The sequence below is a fragment of the Vanacampus margaritifer genome, chromosome 4 (genome assembly GCF_051991255.1).
Source record: "Vanacampus margaritifer isolate UIUO_Vmar chromosome 4, RoL_Vmar_1.0, whole genome shotgun sequence".
In the NCBI taxonomy this organism is placed as follows: Eukaryota; Metazoa; Chordata; class Actinopteri; order Syngnathiformes; family Syngnathidae; genus Vanacampus; species Vanacampus margaritifer.
This window is the reverse complement of record NC_135435.1, coordinates 32326515-32341994: the sequence shown is the minus strand read 5'-3', so window position 1 is coordinate 32341994 and position 15480 is coordinate 32326515. Positions and strand designations below refer to the sequence as shown.

Sequence of the window (15480 nt, the reverse complement as noted above, 5' to 3'; positions counted from 1 at the left end):
GCCAGCTTCTGTTTGACCTTCTTCCGGTTCAAACTGCGGGAGTCACGTGACCTTGCGGAGAGCCTGTTATTAAATACAGTCGTAAAGTCATTACATTCATTGAAAAAACAACAACATATAAACAGGGTTCAAAACGTGTTAAAAGATTGATTCGCAAATTCATGATGTTACTAATCTTCTTTTATTTTATCAATGATAAAACTATACGTGTAGACTCTTATTTTGAAAGGCCCGAGCCGACGTAACGCCGTGACGAATGTGAGCATAAATGCTCATGTTGCGTTCATGTGGTTTTGTTGTTATAGTAAAATTGTGCAGATTCTAAAACAACCTGCTGTGCTAGCGGACGTTAATGCCCTTAGAAGTGTTAATATTTCTTGCCGTTCAGAATTCCGCCATGTTGAAACTTCAATAGTTCTCTCAACTCGGAAACTCGGGTATCAACATAAATTCCCAGTTGTCCAGTAGAAAATACGACATTAGGGGGCGCCCACGTGCAATTTTCTACTCGACATGTTGTATTTGATTGTGTTTGTATTGTATTTTGGTACCAAATGAAGGCAGCAATTATCTCACCCCCACCACCACTTGACGACGAGAGATGAATGTGTGGAGTAAGTTTGCAAGGAGCTACTGCTAAATGAAAGAGAAAAATAGAAGAAAACAAGCATTCTAAAGCATTTTTGAACCGTGGAGGAGCTATTTTTGTGTTTTCCACTCTTGATGACGTACACTTTGCCAAGCGACACTTGGTGAGTTTGGACTCATATTATGCAACGAACCTGTTATCATATACTGCTGGTCAAATGATGACAAAAAATAAGCTATGGTGTTGAATTGAAGTTGTCTTATGCTAAAAAGATGGCTGTAAGTGGCGACTTTGCATTTAATTGAAGGCGGGTTGTAGTACATGTCCTTGCTATGTTTTTTCAACACCGCCATTCTGAAATGCATCCTTGTAATTGTATCGATTTCACTCGACGGAAAACGAACCTTCATTTGTATTTTAAACTACCAGATGCATAATTTTGGTTATTTATGCACATTATTTTCTTGTTATGATAGGCTACTGTTAAGGTTTGATTCAGAAAGCTGAACAAATCGCGGAGTTGGATTCTGTGCGCGAGAGACAAGATGGCGCCTCACGCAGGAGCGCGGAGACAAGATGGCGCCTCACGCAGGAGCGCGGAGACATGTTGGACATTTGATCGTTTCTTCAAACCTGGTAGGATCGATCAGTTTTTCTCTCTGCTACACAGCAACGGACTCTCAGACTCAGGATTTAATATTCAGGACAATAAGAAGAACACAAACATTTGGAACTAGAGACATTGAATATTGAACTCATTCAGTCTTTTGTGGAATCGTTTTGAGTTGTACATTGTGTCAATTTCGATTTTGGTGTTATTGTAATATTGGTCTGGTTTAACCAATGAAACTGGGGAATGGTTTAAAGTTAAAGGGGCACTTAACAAAACTCTTTCACACTTTCACTGAACTTCTTTCAAAACAAAAGTGAAGTACATAAAAAGATATGAATTATAAAATTAGAATTGAATACAACAACCCAGGTTGAAAACTGAAACTATTGAGAACTATATTTTTCAAACCTAAATAATAGGTTTAAAAGGAAAAGGATTCAGAAACAAAAATTAACTTGACGATAGAGGGAAATAATTTTTTTCTTTAACCAATAGTGAATCTAAATGTCAAATTGTCTGTCACTTAAATTTTAAATGTTGTTAAATTCAACGAAAATAAGCCAGCAGTTCAACCTCATATTTTTGGTCGGTGGTCATTTATTTGCTTTATATAATTTCCACTACTACAATAGCCGAACCTATCACTGGTCTACAGTACAATTGACTTTATTCGCTCTAAAAGTGTTACAAATGCATAAAAAACACTTGGCTTTTCCAAATAAAAGCTACACTTGCATTGTGTGCGCAGGATAATACTTATTCACTTGTATTTTTTTTTATTGGGGGTTCTGGTGTGTAGAACAGAGATGCCCTTTTGGATGTTTCCTTTCTCTCTTCCTGTTGGAAAAGGAAAACCTCCAAAACCTGCAGGACTCCGGCCCTCGAGGACCCTGGACTTGGCAGTGGAACTGGGTCATGCGGACTTGATAGTGACAGACACTTGTTAGAATATACTTAGCAGAGACTTGGAACTGGAAACTCGGTGTAATATGCAAATATTTGGAAGAAGACACTCAGTAGTAGAAACTTGCAGACTTGGAAGGAGGCACTTGGTAGTGTTGTAGAGAACATTTCATGGTAAACACTTGACAGCCGAAACGTGAAAGCGAAGCTCTACCTACGGTTGTGTTTAGGGTTCGGGTTCCGAGAGCTCAACCCACCAAGCAGGTTGCTTGATGGGTTGTCTAATAGTGTCAACACATTGGACAAAAACAGACAATGGTGGGGAAAATACAAGAAAAAGAAAGCCGCAAAGAAATGGCCAACGAGAAAGAATCTCTGACAGCAAGTGTTTGTGGCAGTTGTTCACTTTTATTCAACATTCCGGTGTGTAAAGAGGGCTTGTTTTCAGTTGGAGGCGATGGTCTGGTCCATCCAGGCGCGGAGTTCGGTGACGCGAGCGTAGACGCCGGGCATGGTGGGCGTGCACGTTCCGCTGCCCCAGGACACGATGCCCACCAGGGTCCAGGCGCCCGCCTTCTGGCAAACCAGGGGGCCGCCAGAGTCGCCCTGCAAAAAGACGCACAGTTAACACAATCGTTAGTGGTGCAGACGTGGTCATAAAACAGGTGTTAGCTAGCAAAGACTTGTTGGTGGGCACTTTGCGTTAGTGGACACTCGGAAATGAGTGGAAAGTTGAAGAAGGTTGAACCCACCATGCAGGATGACGCTCCGGAAGCTCCGGCGCAGATCATCAGGCTGCTGATCTTGTTGCCCCAGAATCGACGGCACTGCTCGTTGGTCAGCAGCGGCAGGGAGGCCTGCTGGAGGAGGGCCGGCGTGTCGGGGGCTGAAACGCAAGCACAGGGCGGATGTTGCCGTCAAGCCGTACGCCGGCCGGCTGGCCCCGCCCCCCGCGGCCTTTCCTCACCGTTGTGTCGGGTCAGCCCCCAGCCGCTGGTGACACACTTCATGCCTCCGGGGAAGTCGTCTCCTGCTTGGGCCACGCAGACGGGCGACACGCGCATGTTCATCTGGGCCGGACTGGCCAGCTTGATCAGCAGGATGTCGTTGTTGATGGTGAAGCCGTTGTAGCGAGGGTGCTTGAAGACCTGCCGGGCGGGACGCCAGTCGCAGCGTCAACGCAACGAGCCGCGCTAACGCTAACAACGCCGTAACGACAGAGGCGCGCTCTCACCTTGCCCACCTTCAGGACCTGGGTGTCCTCGGCGGTGGACGAGCGGTCGTGCTCACCCAGAACCACGCGGTGAGAAGTCCTACAACCGGCAAGACAAACACCATCACGCTCGTGCCCGTCCGTCGGCAATCAACAAAATCCATCGTAGCGCAAGGTGTTCGTCTGCAGGGTGCGCCAGCGAGCACGAGAAAGGTTTTGACTGCGAATGATGCCGTTACCTGACGTTGCAGTGGGCTGCCGTGACCACCCAGTTCTCGTTGACCAGGGAGCCGCCGCAGAAGTGGAAACCCGTGTAGTCCTGACGCAAATAACACATGCTGGTGCCGTCACATCACTTTTTGTGAGCCATCGTGCGTGTGCACTTGTGTGTACCTGCAGCGACACCTGCCAGGGCCACGAGTGAGGCACTGCCTCCTCGCCGTTGACGATACGAGAGTATCCGGTGATCACGGGAGCGACGGCGGGAGTGCCGCAACCTGATGACATCATCATGACATCGAATATGGCGTCGTGAGGAAGATGTTGCCAACAAGATGTATGGAATGTCATGAATATGAAATTGTGAGTTTGGCAACCCAGCTAACTGAATGCTAGCATGCTAACGCTAACTCACCGTAGGCGGCACCGACAAAGGCGAGGCAGGAGAGGATCCACAGGAAAGCCATGGCGACACGATGTCTTCTCTGGACACGGCAGGCTTTTATACGCACGAGCTGGCGCCCGATTGGAGGAGATTGGGGCGGGGGGGTCACACGCTATCAGCGGACGTGAGAGTTTGGCCACATGGAATTCCGGGAAATCTACAGCTGGGCAAAGAACGTTAAGTGAATTTGGATGTGTCACCAACATACATTAATCATTGATTGATGAATTATTTCTATATGGATTTATTTGATTTATTAAAAGGATATTGCATTGGTGATATATTGGCTTTATAAATAAATACTGATGTAATATGTAACATTTTAAATAAATATGCCAGAAAATATAATTGTTGATATTGTGTTCATTGATCAAAGATTTATGTCGTTCATTATTCACGGCTTGATGTATTTCTTTTGACATCTTTTGTGAATTGCTTTATTGGTACTACTTATGCTTGAAAGATGTTTGTATTTGTATGTCGACGTTAGATTCCGTGGACTTTTTCAAGGCCTCATTGACTGATATGTTTATTGATGCTTTTTTCTTACTTTTTTGTCAACTGGGTGTGTGAAGAGACTCGTTTGCGATTATGCAAATAAACCTGACTTGACTTTTTAAGTAGAACCGAGAAGAAACGGACATTTATGGTAAGAGATTTGCATTCAAAGACGCTGCAAAATAAGGCTTCATGTGTTTGAAGGTCACATGTTAGACACGACACGTCTGTCTTTTTTCCCAGCTGTGTCGCTACCAACCGTGCGCGTACACAATGTATAAAACATATTTACAGTGTAATACACGTGCATATTTGTGGTTTGGCAGCCACAAATTCACATATTCGTGAGGTTAAAAAAAGTCATCTTAAAAATGGTAAAGTGGGTTTTTTTTTGGGGTGGGGGGTGCTATGTTTTTTGTATGTTTACATTTGGTCACATAAAACTCCAAAAATAGAAACTCGATAATAAACAATAAACCAACATATACTGTGTGTGTGCGCGTGGGTTTATATCACATCATCTGGATCATTTTCTGGGTTTTTGCTATCATTGTGGGGACCACGTATCCTTGTTGGGACATTTTGGTGGTCCCCATGAGTCCAAACCTCTTTTGAGGATCAAAACGTGGTTTTAAAGTTTAGGTTTGAATTGGGTAAGGGTAAGGGTCTAGGAAATGCATTATGTCAATGAGATGTCCCCACGAGACATGTAAACCCATTTGTGTGTGTGTGTGTTTTATTCTTTTGTCGGAGGAATGCATCCTGCTATACATGTTTTCCAAGTCAGTAACTTCATTTGAGGGGCAGCTTTGTCATTTTATGGAATGACTTTTAGGGCCTGAACAGCCACCGCTGCGAGATTTCTATTGTATCTGAAGAAATTCTTCCTCCCATCTTGAGTTTTCGAAATTCTGTATGACAAGGACGGGGCATCAAATTTTGCATTTCATGTTTGCTCGTGTAAACACTGCAAAAATGTCCAAACGTCACATGTATGTTAATAGTCACTATCCGAAGGCATATGACAATATTGGGTTATGCAGATGGTGCCGCCTCGTGTGCCGCAAAGTCTAATGATTGACCGTGACAATAAAAGCTACTGTAACTTGACCCATGTGATCCTATCTTCTCCAAATTTCCCGTATTTGTTGACAGTCCCGCCCCGAAGACATCTACGAATTAGTGGTCGTGCTGTGAAATTCTGTTGCCATGACAGCAGATTTTTTAAGACCTTAACATGGATGAAAACGCATGAAACTTTGCACACACACCAGGCCTGGCATAATAATCAATATTTTAATGTGTGATTTTTCAAAAATAGCTCAGTAACGCATCCTACAAACTTTCGACAAAGTAGCCCCAGTTGTCCGTTTCACTTCACAGAACTACAAAATGTTGGAGGCTTATGAAACAGTCCAAGACCTACAAAAAAGAGCCATATGTTAAACCAAACAGGTTTAGTCAGACATTTTGGATTTACTTTCAAATTTGGCCCCATTTTTGGCCTATTATATTTGAAAGACCTCCTCCGGATAGATTTGATCCGACTTGAATCTGTGGGTGTTCCCGATGAAAAGTCAAAACAAACTTTTTACTTTAAGAAAAAGTAGGCTAAACATGCGTGAAAATATTTTGAATACACATCAAGACTGGCACAAGATATAAACATCCATTATGTAAAGGTTTATTTTGCCGTTTTCAAAAAAATGTCAAAGTTCAAATTGGGTTTTTGTCATAAATGTGGTGAGAAAGTGCTTGGTGCTGTGGCCCCCCCCCCCGAGTAGCACTGTGGCCCCCTCCGGTCTTAAGTTATTAGCCCATCCCTGACATTGATGATATGAACTGATTTGAGATGATGATGATGATTTTTGTGGCCAACTATTACATTTTGTGCACGTACAAAAATGAACGTTTTGCATCCAAATAATGAATGCTTGCTAAAGCTTCAGTCGAGTGTTGACAGTGAACGTGAACGTGGAAGAAAGTCAAAGCCAACAAGCTGTTGGGATGATGAATTATTTTTTTATTATTATTGGGCTTCCAGTGGAAACGGGAGTTTAGTTGCTGGCGAGGATCTGGTCCACCCAGCCGCGCAGCTCGGTGACACGGGCGTAGACGGCGGGCGTGGACGTGGAGCAGCGGCTGCTTCCCCAGGACACGATACCCACCAGGGTCCAAGTGTTGTCTTTCTCGCACACAAGAGGACCGCCGGAGTCGCCCTGAAGTGCGCAAAGGACAACAAGTTGGAACGAGCTGACGGCTTCTCAAAATTCCATTTCAAGCAGTATATTCCCACCCCAATTTTTTCGAGTTTTGCACTTTTGAGTGTAGTACCCAATTGTCCCACAACATACTGGGCAGAACTGAGCTCTGCTGAAGAATAATTCTGCCTTTCAAGTAGCACCTGTTTGACGGTTCAAAATGACTGTATGCTAATTGCCATTAGCCTTTCTGCAATGTTTCACGTTAGATGTTAGTAGTAAGCTAGCAGACGTCAGTCAACAAGTCTTTACCAACAATAATGTTTGATGTAAATGTGACAGGAAAAGGAAGAAGAAAAGGTTTTTAAGAAGCCCATTTAGCAGCCGAGCGCGATGGCCTCACCATGCAGGAGGTGGCGCCGTCAGCTCCGGCGCAGATCATCACGTCGGAGATGTTACTGCCCCAGTGACGCTTGCACTGCTCGTTGGACAGAAGAGGAAGCGATGCCTGCTGGAGCTTGTTGGGAGTGCTGGGAGCTGCAAACACCACACAGTTAGACCAGCCTAGCACCTTTTCATCTCCACAAGGACAAACCAAAACAATGTCGAAAAACATCTCATTGAGCTGAAGGACGCCAAAGAGGAACAGGGACAGGGAGACAAAAAGCAACGTGATTAGAAAGAAGAAGGTCATGTAAGTAATCACGGGTCTGGTCTGTAACGTCCATCGGAAATGTTGATTGTAGTTTTCCAAAGTAAAAGTAAATGTTTGTCTTATTTTGAAAAAAAACCCCACAAAGTCTACTTTCATGGAGTACTACAGAAATCGAAGATGATTGACTGCTAAGAGGGGCTGACGTCATACCCAGGATTTGGACAACTTTAACTGAAACAAGGATAGTTTCATAATGAAAATAAGTTGAGAGAGGAAGGAAAGCCGGCAAGCAGACCGTTGTATCTGGTCAATCCCCATCCGGAGGTGACGCAGGTTCTTCCCGGGGCAAAGTCGTCGGCGGACTCGGCCAGGCAGACGGGCGACACGTTGGTGTCCAGGCGGGCGGGCGTGCTCAGCTTGATCAGGGCGATGTCGTTGTTGATGGTGCGCGGGTTCCAGCGGGGGTGTGTGAACACCTTGGCGGGGCGCAGGACCTGCACCGCCTCGTTGGAGCCGTAACCCTTATCGTGCTCGCCCGCCACCACGCGGTGGTAGGTCCTGAAGGGGGGCAAGGGTGGGGTCACGAAAAGGACCACGGCAGCTCCCATCATGCACCTGTGCGTGTGACGACTACCTGACGTTGCAGTGGGCGGCGGTCACCACCCAGTTCTCGTTGATCAGGGAGCCGCCGCAGAAGTGGAAGCCGTTGGATTGCTGCCAGGGAAATTGCAACGTTACCAACAAGAACGGGAGCGGGAGCCAAGATGGTACAGTGGAAGGAGAACGGGAACAAAGTCACAGAGGGTTGACAAGGACAAAATCAAGAGGGAGGGGAATAGGTACTGGAAGATGAAGGTGAAGAGGAACAGGAAGACAATGATAAAGGAACAGGAACATGCATGGAATGAGGAAGAGGAAAGGAGCAGAAAGACAGAGTCGAAGAGGAGCACAAACTGAAAGAGGACTTGGAAGAAAAAAGGAAAAGATGAACAAGGGCCCAAAGTGGAACAAGAACCGAATGACAAAACGGAACAGAAGCCCAAAGAGAAACATGAACAGGAACCTAAAGAGAAACGGGACCAGGACGGCAAAGATGATTAGGAACCCAAAGAGGAATAAGAAACAGGTTGACAAAGAGGAAAATGAAAGGAACTCAAAGAAGGACAAAAGAGGAACATAAACCCAAATGGAAACAGGAAATGGATGACAATAATGATCCAAAGATGAACAGGATGATGAAGAGGGACACGAACGGAAAGCTGAAGGCGAAGATGGACAGGAACCCGGGAGAAAGGGGAACAGGTAGACGCAGGGGAACAGGGAGAGGAACAAAAAGGCAAAGTGAAACAGGATCAGGAACCTAAAGTGGAACAAACTGGATGACAAAGACCATTCAGGAAGATGAAGAGGAGGAAGAACCCAAAGAGGAACAGGAGCAGCACATCAAAAGAACGAACAAGAGAAAGAGGTTCGGGAAGACAAAGAGGAATAGAAACAGGAACTTGAAAACAAAGCGGGACGAGGACCAGGACGCGTCTGACCTGCAGGGACACCTGCCAGGGCCACGAATGCGGGACGGCCTCCTCGCCGTTGACGATGCGAGCGTAGCCGGTCACCTCGGGGGCAATGGCGGGCGTTCCGCAACCTGACAGACGTCAAAAGAAAATGAGGTCATGTGAGGACGTCACGCAATGCGGCGACATTCGATTTTCTGACCGTAGGCGGCGCTGACGAGCGCAAAGCAGGAGATGATCCAGAGGACGGCCATGACGACGACGACGATGATGTCGCAGAGTCGCCGCCGCGCGCTTTTATCCGTCGGCTGGCCCGGCGGCGTCCAATGGCGGAGCGGCGTGCTCAGAGCGCAGCTGCTTATCGGCAAGTCCGCTCGCACGCTCTGATTGGACGACAGCTTCCCGCACTCAAACTTGGCTTCATCATGATTTTTTTTTGGGATTCATACAAACTCGATGTATTTCCAAATACTTATACGAAGAGAAACTGCCTACAAACGTGCCTAAACTTGCGCTTACACGAATAAAAATTAAGTTGATGAATGAGATTTCTGGCAAAAGACACATGGATCTAATATTAGTATTTTCTGGGACGTTCGTCCAGCAATCCAGTTTGCGGTCATAGAAACTCATCTCGTCGTCATATTTCTATGAAGAGCCGACCTAGCTACACGCGATGAACAAAATATAAACGCGCCATTTTTGTTTTTGCTTCCATTTTTGAGGAGTTGAGCTGACGTGTGAAACCCGGAAGTCCGTGGCATCGAGCCCAAAGTAACCGCAGACAACAGCATCTCGCCATATTTCAAAATGGAACGATTCAGTCGCATCTTCTAAATCAAAAAAGGATTTTCCGATTCAAATGGTTTTTTGTTCCACCCCTAGTAATTCGATTTCCATGAGTAAAAACTTGTCATACATTTAAAAATAATTCTTCCTTTTTCTTCCTAAATGAACACGTAAAATATTCATATTCAATTTTAAAAGGGAAATCAAAAAAGCAAATCAATCAAAAATATCAACACGTTTTAGTGGTAATAATGAATGTTAAATGTTGCAAAGAAATATCTAATTATTAATGTTTAACTTTCCTGTCAGCGATTCTCAGCGTGCTCACTTTCGCACGCCGATAACACACCACACGTGAACAACCACATGTGCTCTTTCCACAAACATTCGCTTGAACCAGCATTTGCGGAAAACTTGATCAAAGATGGAAAAAGCCTCAGGATGCGCTAATTCAAATATAGAAATATGAGCGTACAAAAAAAATGCAGCAAAATGTTGCTTTTACAAGTCCAGTCATATTCAACACAACTGCGGGAGGGCATTGAAAATAACGCATAAGCGCGCACCCACACATGAAAATAAATACTCACATAAACACAAACGCGCATGTAAACACAAAATGCAAAATAAAACAGAAACGGATCACACGGACACAAAATCACAGACACGTGCGCACACGCGCGCGCAAGACAATGATCACATTGATGTGTGGCACTTTTTCAATGAAAAGGTCTGCTGATGAGGTTTTGCTGCTGCTTGCTTTTAGTTTGAAAATTGGGGAGAGGAAGTGAACTTGCAAGAGGGCCATAAACTTCCCCGTGTGTGCGTGCGTGTTTGCGCGTGCGCGTTCTCGCTTCTGCTTCTCCGGCTGCTTGCAGCGCGGTTCTGACATGCCGCAGCCGACCAACCAGTCATGGGGACGGGCCGCAGCCTCCGGTCCCGCCGTTCCCGGCCCGGAAGCGGTGGCGGTGCCGGTGCTGTTTGGGCTCATTTTTGTGGTGGGCCTGGTGGGCAACACGCTGGTCCTGCTGGTGAGCTGCCGGGCGGGGGCGTGGCGACCCGCGGCGGGGGGCTCCAGGGGCCGTAACCCGACCAATGTGTTCATCCTTAACCTGAGCTTGGCGGACCTGCTTTTCCTGATTCTGTGCGTCCCGTTCCACGCCACCATCTACTCCCTCCCCGGGTGGCGCTTTGGGGGGTTTACGTGCACGTTCGGCCACTTCCTGGCGTCTGTGAGTGTTCTGGTGAGCGTCCTGACTCTGGTCGCCATGTCCGTGGATCGCTACGTGGCCGTGGTTCTGTCGGGCCGGTGCCGCTACCGGACGCGCTCCGTCGCCTTGTTGTGCGTGGGCATCATTTGGGCTGTGGCGCTGGCGTGCTCCGTGCCGGTGGCCCAGAACCACGTGCTGACCGGGCACCCCGGCGCCCCCAACGTGACGTTCTGCTGGGAGGTGTGGGGGTCCGGGCAGGGCCGGAGAGCCTACAAGACCGCCGTGGCTCTGCTTGGGTTCCTGTTGCCTCTCGTGGTCATCTGCTGCTCTTACGTCACGGTCAGTGTGCACGCGCTCCCCTCCCAACGGTGACGCCATTCCCAAACGTTGGCGCAACATTGGATTTGGGGAAAAACTGAACAAAAAGCGGATTTGACAACCAATTACAAACGGTATAATCCATGCTTTCCACAAATTTCACACCATTTACTTGTTTTTCCTCAGGTTTTGTTTCACCTTCACAAAAAGATGAAGAACATGTCTACCAAGTCTGAACGCATCAAACAAAAGGTACGCACATCTCCTTTTTTCTATTTTTCAAGCCAAACTCATTTACTAACCAACTGATTACTTTAATAACTGACCAACTAACCTGGCAACATACCTGACTAAACAAACCAAGAGACAAAGTAAGCAAATGACTAACTAACTAATGTGACGTAACTGACCAGTGACCAAACAACCGACCAGTCTTACAATCTGACTGACTACATAACAAAGCTGACTGTCTGTCAGTTAACCTATCCTGACCTAACCTTACATAACCTTAACAACGGAAGAACCAATAAACTTACAAACTGACCAAGCAAGTAAATGAAAAAAACTGCCTGACCATATTACATGACAAACTCATAAACCAACCAATCAAGCAAACAATTGACAAGCAACTAACCAGCTAAGCAACCTTACAGACTCAACGAGCGAGTGAGCAAGCAACCGACTGACGGACTTACCAACCAAGCTTTATTTTTTAAGTGACACTCCACCAATCTTACCGATCAACAATACTGTCTGACTCTAAATGACTGAACTATCAACTAACCAATCTAACCAACTGCGTCTACATAAGAAACAAGCTGACTGACCGTTCATTAGTTAGTTGACCATGCCATACCGTACCTTACCCCCCCAAAAAAAAAAGAGTAACCAGCCAACTGAACAAATGACTTTATTATCCCAGTGACTAACTCAAGCACCACAACCAACCGACCTTGAAATGAGCAACTGACTGGCTTACCTATTTAACTAACTTTCTGACTGACCTGACTGAAATGAACTAGCTGACTTGACGTAACTGACTGGCTAAAACTACCTAACTGACTAACCAACCAACCGTTGGACCTCATTAATTGAGTGACTAACTCACCGACGGCTAACAAACCAACTACAGCTATTCGACCTTACAAACTGACAGAGTGACAGAATGAAAAACGGACGGACGGACGGACGGACGGACTTGACTGAGCAACAACCTTACTACGTAACTGACTGATTGAGCCACCAATCTTCCAAACTGACTGTTGGTTAGGAACGCGTCTTGCTCGACGCTAGCCAGAGTGGAGGATCTCTTCAGAGGTGAGTTTACAGCAGAGAAGCCGGTGGGGCAGCAGCAAAGGGTGCTGGGTAAATATTTAGACAGCTCTTTTCTAAGAATAGACGTTCAAGTTGTCTTCTCTCAGTGAAGACTTGCACACGTCTTGGCCCGTTTATTCTTCAAACTTTTTTTTTCTAACCCTTCTGTGACATGCATGCTGTGAAAATGTATGAAACCTTGTTTGATGCCGTTTTATTCCTGCTGCGCTGCCGGTTTTTACTCACACTTGCTAGTATAGACTTGGTAGGACTGCCTTGATAGAAATGGGAACTTTAATCGTAGGGACTTGGTTTAGCAGATCTGATCGTGGACACTTTGAAGTCAAGACCTGCTAGTATATGTAAATTAAGTAGTAGGTATGTATACTAGGTTAGGGTCTGGTTTGTGGAGACTTGGTGGTAGTAGTAGATGCTTGGTAGTGCAGACTGTGTAGTAGACCTTTTTTCCCGGCATAAACTTGCTAATAGACAAATAACAGCAGACATTTGGTTGTTGTAGGGGTTTGGGAGTGAACATTTGAAAGAAGTGGACACTTGCTATTGCTACTAGTTACAGACTTGGCAGTAAACATAACTTGTTAGTAAAAACGACAAAGTCGGAAGTAGACTCCGCAGTCATTTGGCAGGAGAGACTTGAGACACTGCTCTATAGATTTTTCTCAAGACAGACTTTGTGGTCACTTACTTGGGCGTAGGAGAGACTAGGTACTAGTTGACGCTCGGTACTTACTTGTGGACGCATGGTTGTAGTACACATTTGGCACTTGCGTACACTTTGAAGTCATGTAGATAACTGACAGTACAGACTTGGTAATACAGAGTTAAGTTGAGACTTGGTAATAGTGACTTGCTACGCTTGCTTGTTGAGCCTTTTTGCGAGTAGTGGACATTTGTGGATTTTGCTGGCTTTTCTGAGGTGTTGTGATCTTTGTGTGTACCCAGACGACGCAGACGGTCTTCCTAGTCATCGCCGCCTTCCTGATTTGCTGGATCCCGCATCACGTGATCGTCATGTGGGCGGAGTTTGGCCGCTTCCCTCTGACGGACGCGTCCTTCGTCTTTCGCATCGCGTCCCACTGCCTGTCCTACGGTCACGCCTGCGTCAACCCTGTCCTCTACGCTTTCCTGTCCCACAAGTTTCGCCACAGCTGCGGTCAGGTCCTGGCCTGCCGCCGGTCTGGCACGCCACCCCCCAGGGGACCGGAGGTGCGCCTGCGCATGGACAACCTGTCCAGTACGCCCTCTACCACCACTATATGAACTTCCTGTCCTCAAATGACTCCTTTGCCGGGACCAATCACAGGCTGGCTGATGACCTCTGGCAAGTAAGTCATGTGACAGCGGGACGTTTGTTTGGCTTTCCCTTTTGTTAACTGTGACACAAATTATTTTTGTAGTCTTTTGGTGGTAGTAAACACTTGGTAGTGGAGACTTGATACTTAGCACTTACTAGTTAGTGGTGGACACTTGGTTGTTGAGACCTGGTAGTGGCCATGTAAGTAGTGCACATGATAGTAGAGACTTGATCATTGTAGAGACTTGCTACTGGATATTTGGCAACAGAGACTTGTTGGTAAAGACCTGGTAGTAAACAATCAATCGTAGATACATAAGAGAAGACACTTGGGCAGCAAAGACTTTTATTTATTTGTTTGTCAACACATTCGTCAAGACCAGGTTCTACAGACTTGAGTGCAGACACTTTGTAGTGGAGACCTGGTAGTGAACACTCGTTGGTAGTAAACACTTGCTACTGGATATTTGCTTATAAAAAAATGTTTCATAGTAGATATATAGGGTACTTGGTAGCAGTTAACACTTTGTAGTAGTGAACACATTTTAGTAGGGACTTCTGGAAGTAGACACTTTGTAGTGAAAACTTAATTGGTACTAACCACTTAAGAGTGGTGAACACTTGGCAGTAGTAGAGACTTAATGCCAGTGAACACTTTTTACGAGATATTGGTAGCACATGGTTATTCAAAACTGATAGCAAGCATTAGACTGGTAGAAGTGGACACTTGCTAGCCAGTAGTAAACGCTCGTTAGTTGGTACTCGGCACATACGCAGCATTTCATCATCACCAAGACGGTGAAAAACACGTGTCAGTCCAGAATTAGTCATAACTAGTTATTATTAGAAGCTATTGATGCCAACATTGTTAGCTAATGCTAATCTGCGGTAACGCTGCAGCTCTGCTTACCTTTATTGTGCTGATCATATCAATGGTTTTGTATGCAGACAATAAAAAGTCCATTTGACACAATTTGTCCTCTTAAATATCTTTATTGAAGAATTCAACAAATCTGCTTTGTGTCTTTTGGGGGTGTTTTTGAGACTTGATTCCATACTTACGATATCCAGATTCATGTCCATGTACTAGCATGCTTTTATCCTCACTAGTAGAACAGCTGCGTCTTAAAAGTAAAAAAAAATTCTAAATTCTGCTACTAGTGTGACTTTTGGACTACTAATACACATTGAAACCTTACTGTTGAACTACTGTGCTGCACTAGTAACACTACTGGGCCCAACTAGTAGGCAGGTTTCAGGCACTAGTTGCCTTTTTGTCAAGCACGTTGAATAAATGCTCCTCTTCAAGTGCAAACATTTGCGCATTTTGATTCCCGTGCCGGTGCAAGCCTCGTTTCGCGCGTTTGGGAATTTGGCAGACCGTGTTCTGCTATGCTGGCCGTTCCCGCAGACAACGGCTGTTTTCTTTTACCCACCTGTGGTGCAGTTGAACATTTGGTGGCTGGAAGTAGACTCAACTTTAGAGCAGCTAGAAGCAGGTCTAAGTTGTGGTGCGGTTGGTGTCAACGTGAATTTGATGGAGGTGCAGGAAGACCCATTCTGTGCTTTGGTGGATGTCATCGTATGTCATTTGTAAAAATGACATCCGAGTGCATTGAACCCTCTGAATGGAGGAACTTGACTTGGGTTTTTGTAGACACTTGGTAGAGAAGAACTGAGAGT

General features: G+C 45.7%; 3 protein-coding genes across 3 annotated transcripts; 1 reads left to right on the top strand and 2 right to left on the bottom strand.

Moving 5' to 3' along the window:
- Positions 1-2504: 2504 nt before the first annotated feature.
- LOC144050043 (chymotrypsin A-like) lies at positions 2505-4004 on the bottom strand. Its single transcript, XM_077562928.1, has 7 exons — positions 3953-4004; positions 3712-3815; positions 3558-3637; positions 3340-3418; positions 3073-3253; positions 2858-2991; positions 2505-2711 (listed from the first exon to the last, which is right to left on the bottom strand). Exons 1-7 carry the CDS (start codon positions 4002-4004, stop codon positions 2550-2552), a joined length of 792 nt encoding a protein of 263 aa, XP_077419054.1. The 3' UTR covers positions 2505-2549.
- A 2502-nt stretch (positions 4005-6506) lies between these two features.
- Positions 6507-9106, bottom strand: LOC144050042 (chymotrypsin B-like). Its single transcript, XM_077562927.1, has 6 exons — positions 9053-9106; positions 8878-8981; positions 7971-8050; positions 7632-7894; positions 7085-7218; positions 6507-6699 (listed from the first exon to the last, which is right to left on the bottom strand). The coding sequence occupies exons 1-6, from the start codon at positions 9102-9104 to the stop codon at positions 6538-6540; spliced, it is 795 nt and encodes a 264-aa protein (XP_077419053.1). The 5' UTR covers positions 9105-9106; the 3' UTR covers positions 6507-6537.
- galr1b (galanin receptor 1b) lies at positions 7932-14770 on the top strand. Its single transcript, XM_077562930.1, has 3 exons — positions 7932-11189; positions 11355-11420; positions 13446-14770. The coding sequence occupies exons 1-3, from the start codon at positions 10530-10532 to the stop codon at positions 13761-13763; spliced, it is 1044 nt and encodes a 347-aa protein (XP_077419056.1). The 5' UTR covers positions 7932-10529; the 3' UTR covers positions 13764-14770.
- The last annotated feature ends 710 nt before the right edge of the window (positions 14771-15480 follow it).

Excerpts from the sequence above, each read along its gene's own strand:
- LOC144050043 (XM_077562928.1), bottom strand. The coding sequence starts at position 4,004 with ATGGCTTTCCTGTGGATCCTCTCCTGCCTCGCCTTTGTCGGTGCCGCC. Across the intron at positions 3,419-3,557 it reads GCAGCCCACTGCAACGTCAG|GACTTCTCACCGCGTGGTTC; the intron begins GTAACGGCATCA and ends TGCCGGTTGTAG. Across the intron at positions 3,254-3,339 it reads AGGTCCTGAAGGTGGGCAAG|GTCTTCAAGCACCCTCGCTA; the intron begins GTGAGAGCGCGC and ends CCCGCCCGGCAG.
- LOC144050042 (XM_077562927.1), bottom strand. The coding sequence starts at position 9,104 with ATGGCCGTCCTCTGGATCATCTCCTGCTTTGCGCTCGTCAGCGCCGCC. Across the intron at positions 7,895-7,970 it reads GCCGCCCACTGCAACGTCAG|GACCTACCACCGCGTGGTGG; the intron begins GTAGTCGTCACA and ends GCCCCCCTTCAG. Across the intron at positions 6,700-7,084 it reads ACGGCGCCACCTCCTGCATG|GGCGACTCCGGCGGTCCTCT; the intron begins GTGAGGCCATCG and ends TGCGCACTTCAG.
- galr1b (XM_077562930.1), top strand. The coding sequence starts at position 10,530 with ATGCCGCAGCCGACCAACCAGTCATGGGGACGGGCCGCAGCCTCCGGT. Across the intron at positions 11,190-11,354 it reads TCTGCTGCTCTTACGTCACG|GTTTTGTTTCACCTTCACAA; the intron begins GTCAGTGTGCAC and ends GTTTTTCCTCAG. Across the intron at positions 11,421-13,445 it reads CTGAACGCATCAAACAAAAG|ACGACGCAGACGGTCTTCCT; the intron begins GTACGCACATCT and ends GTGTGTACCCAG.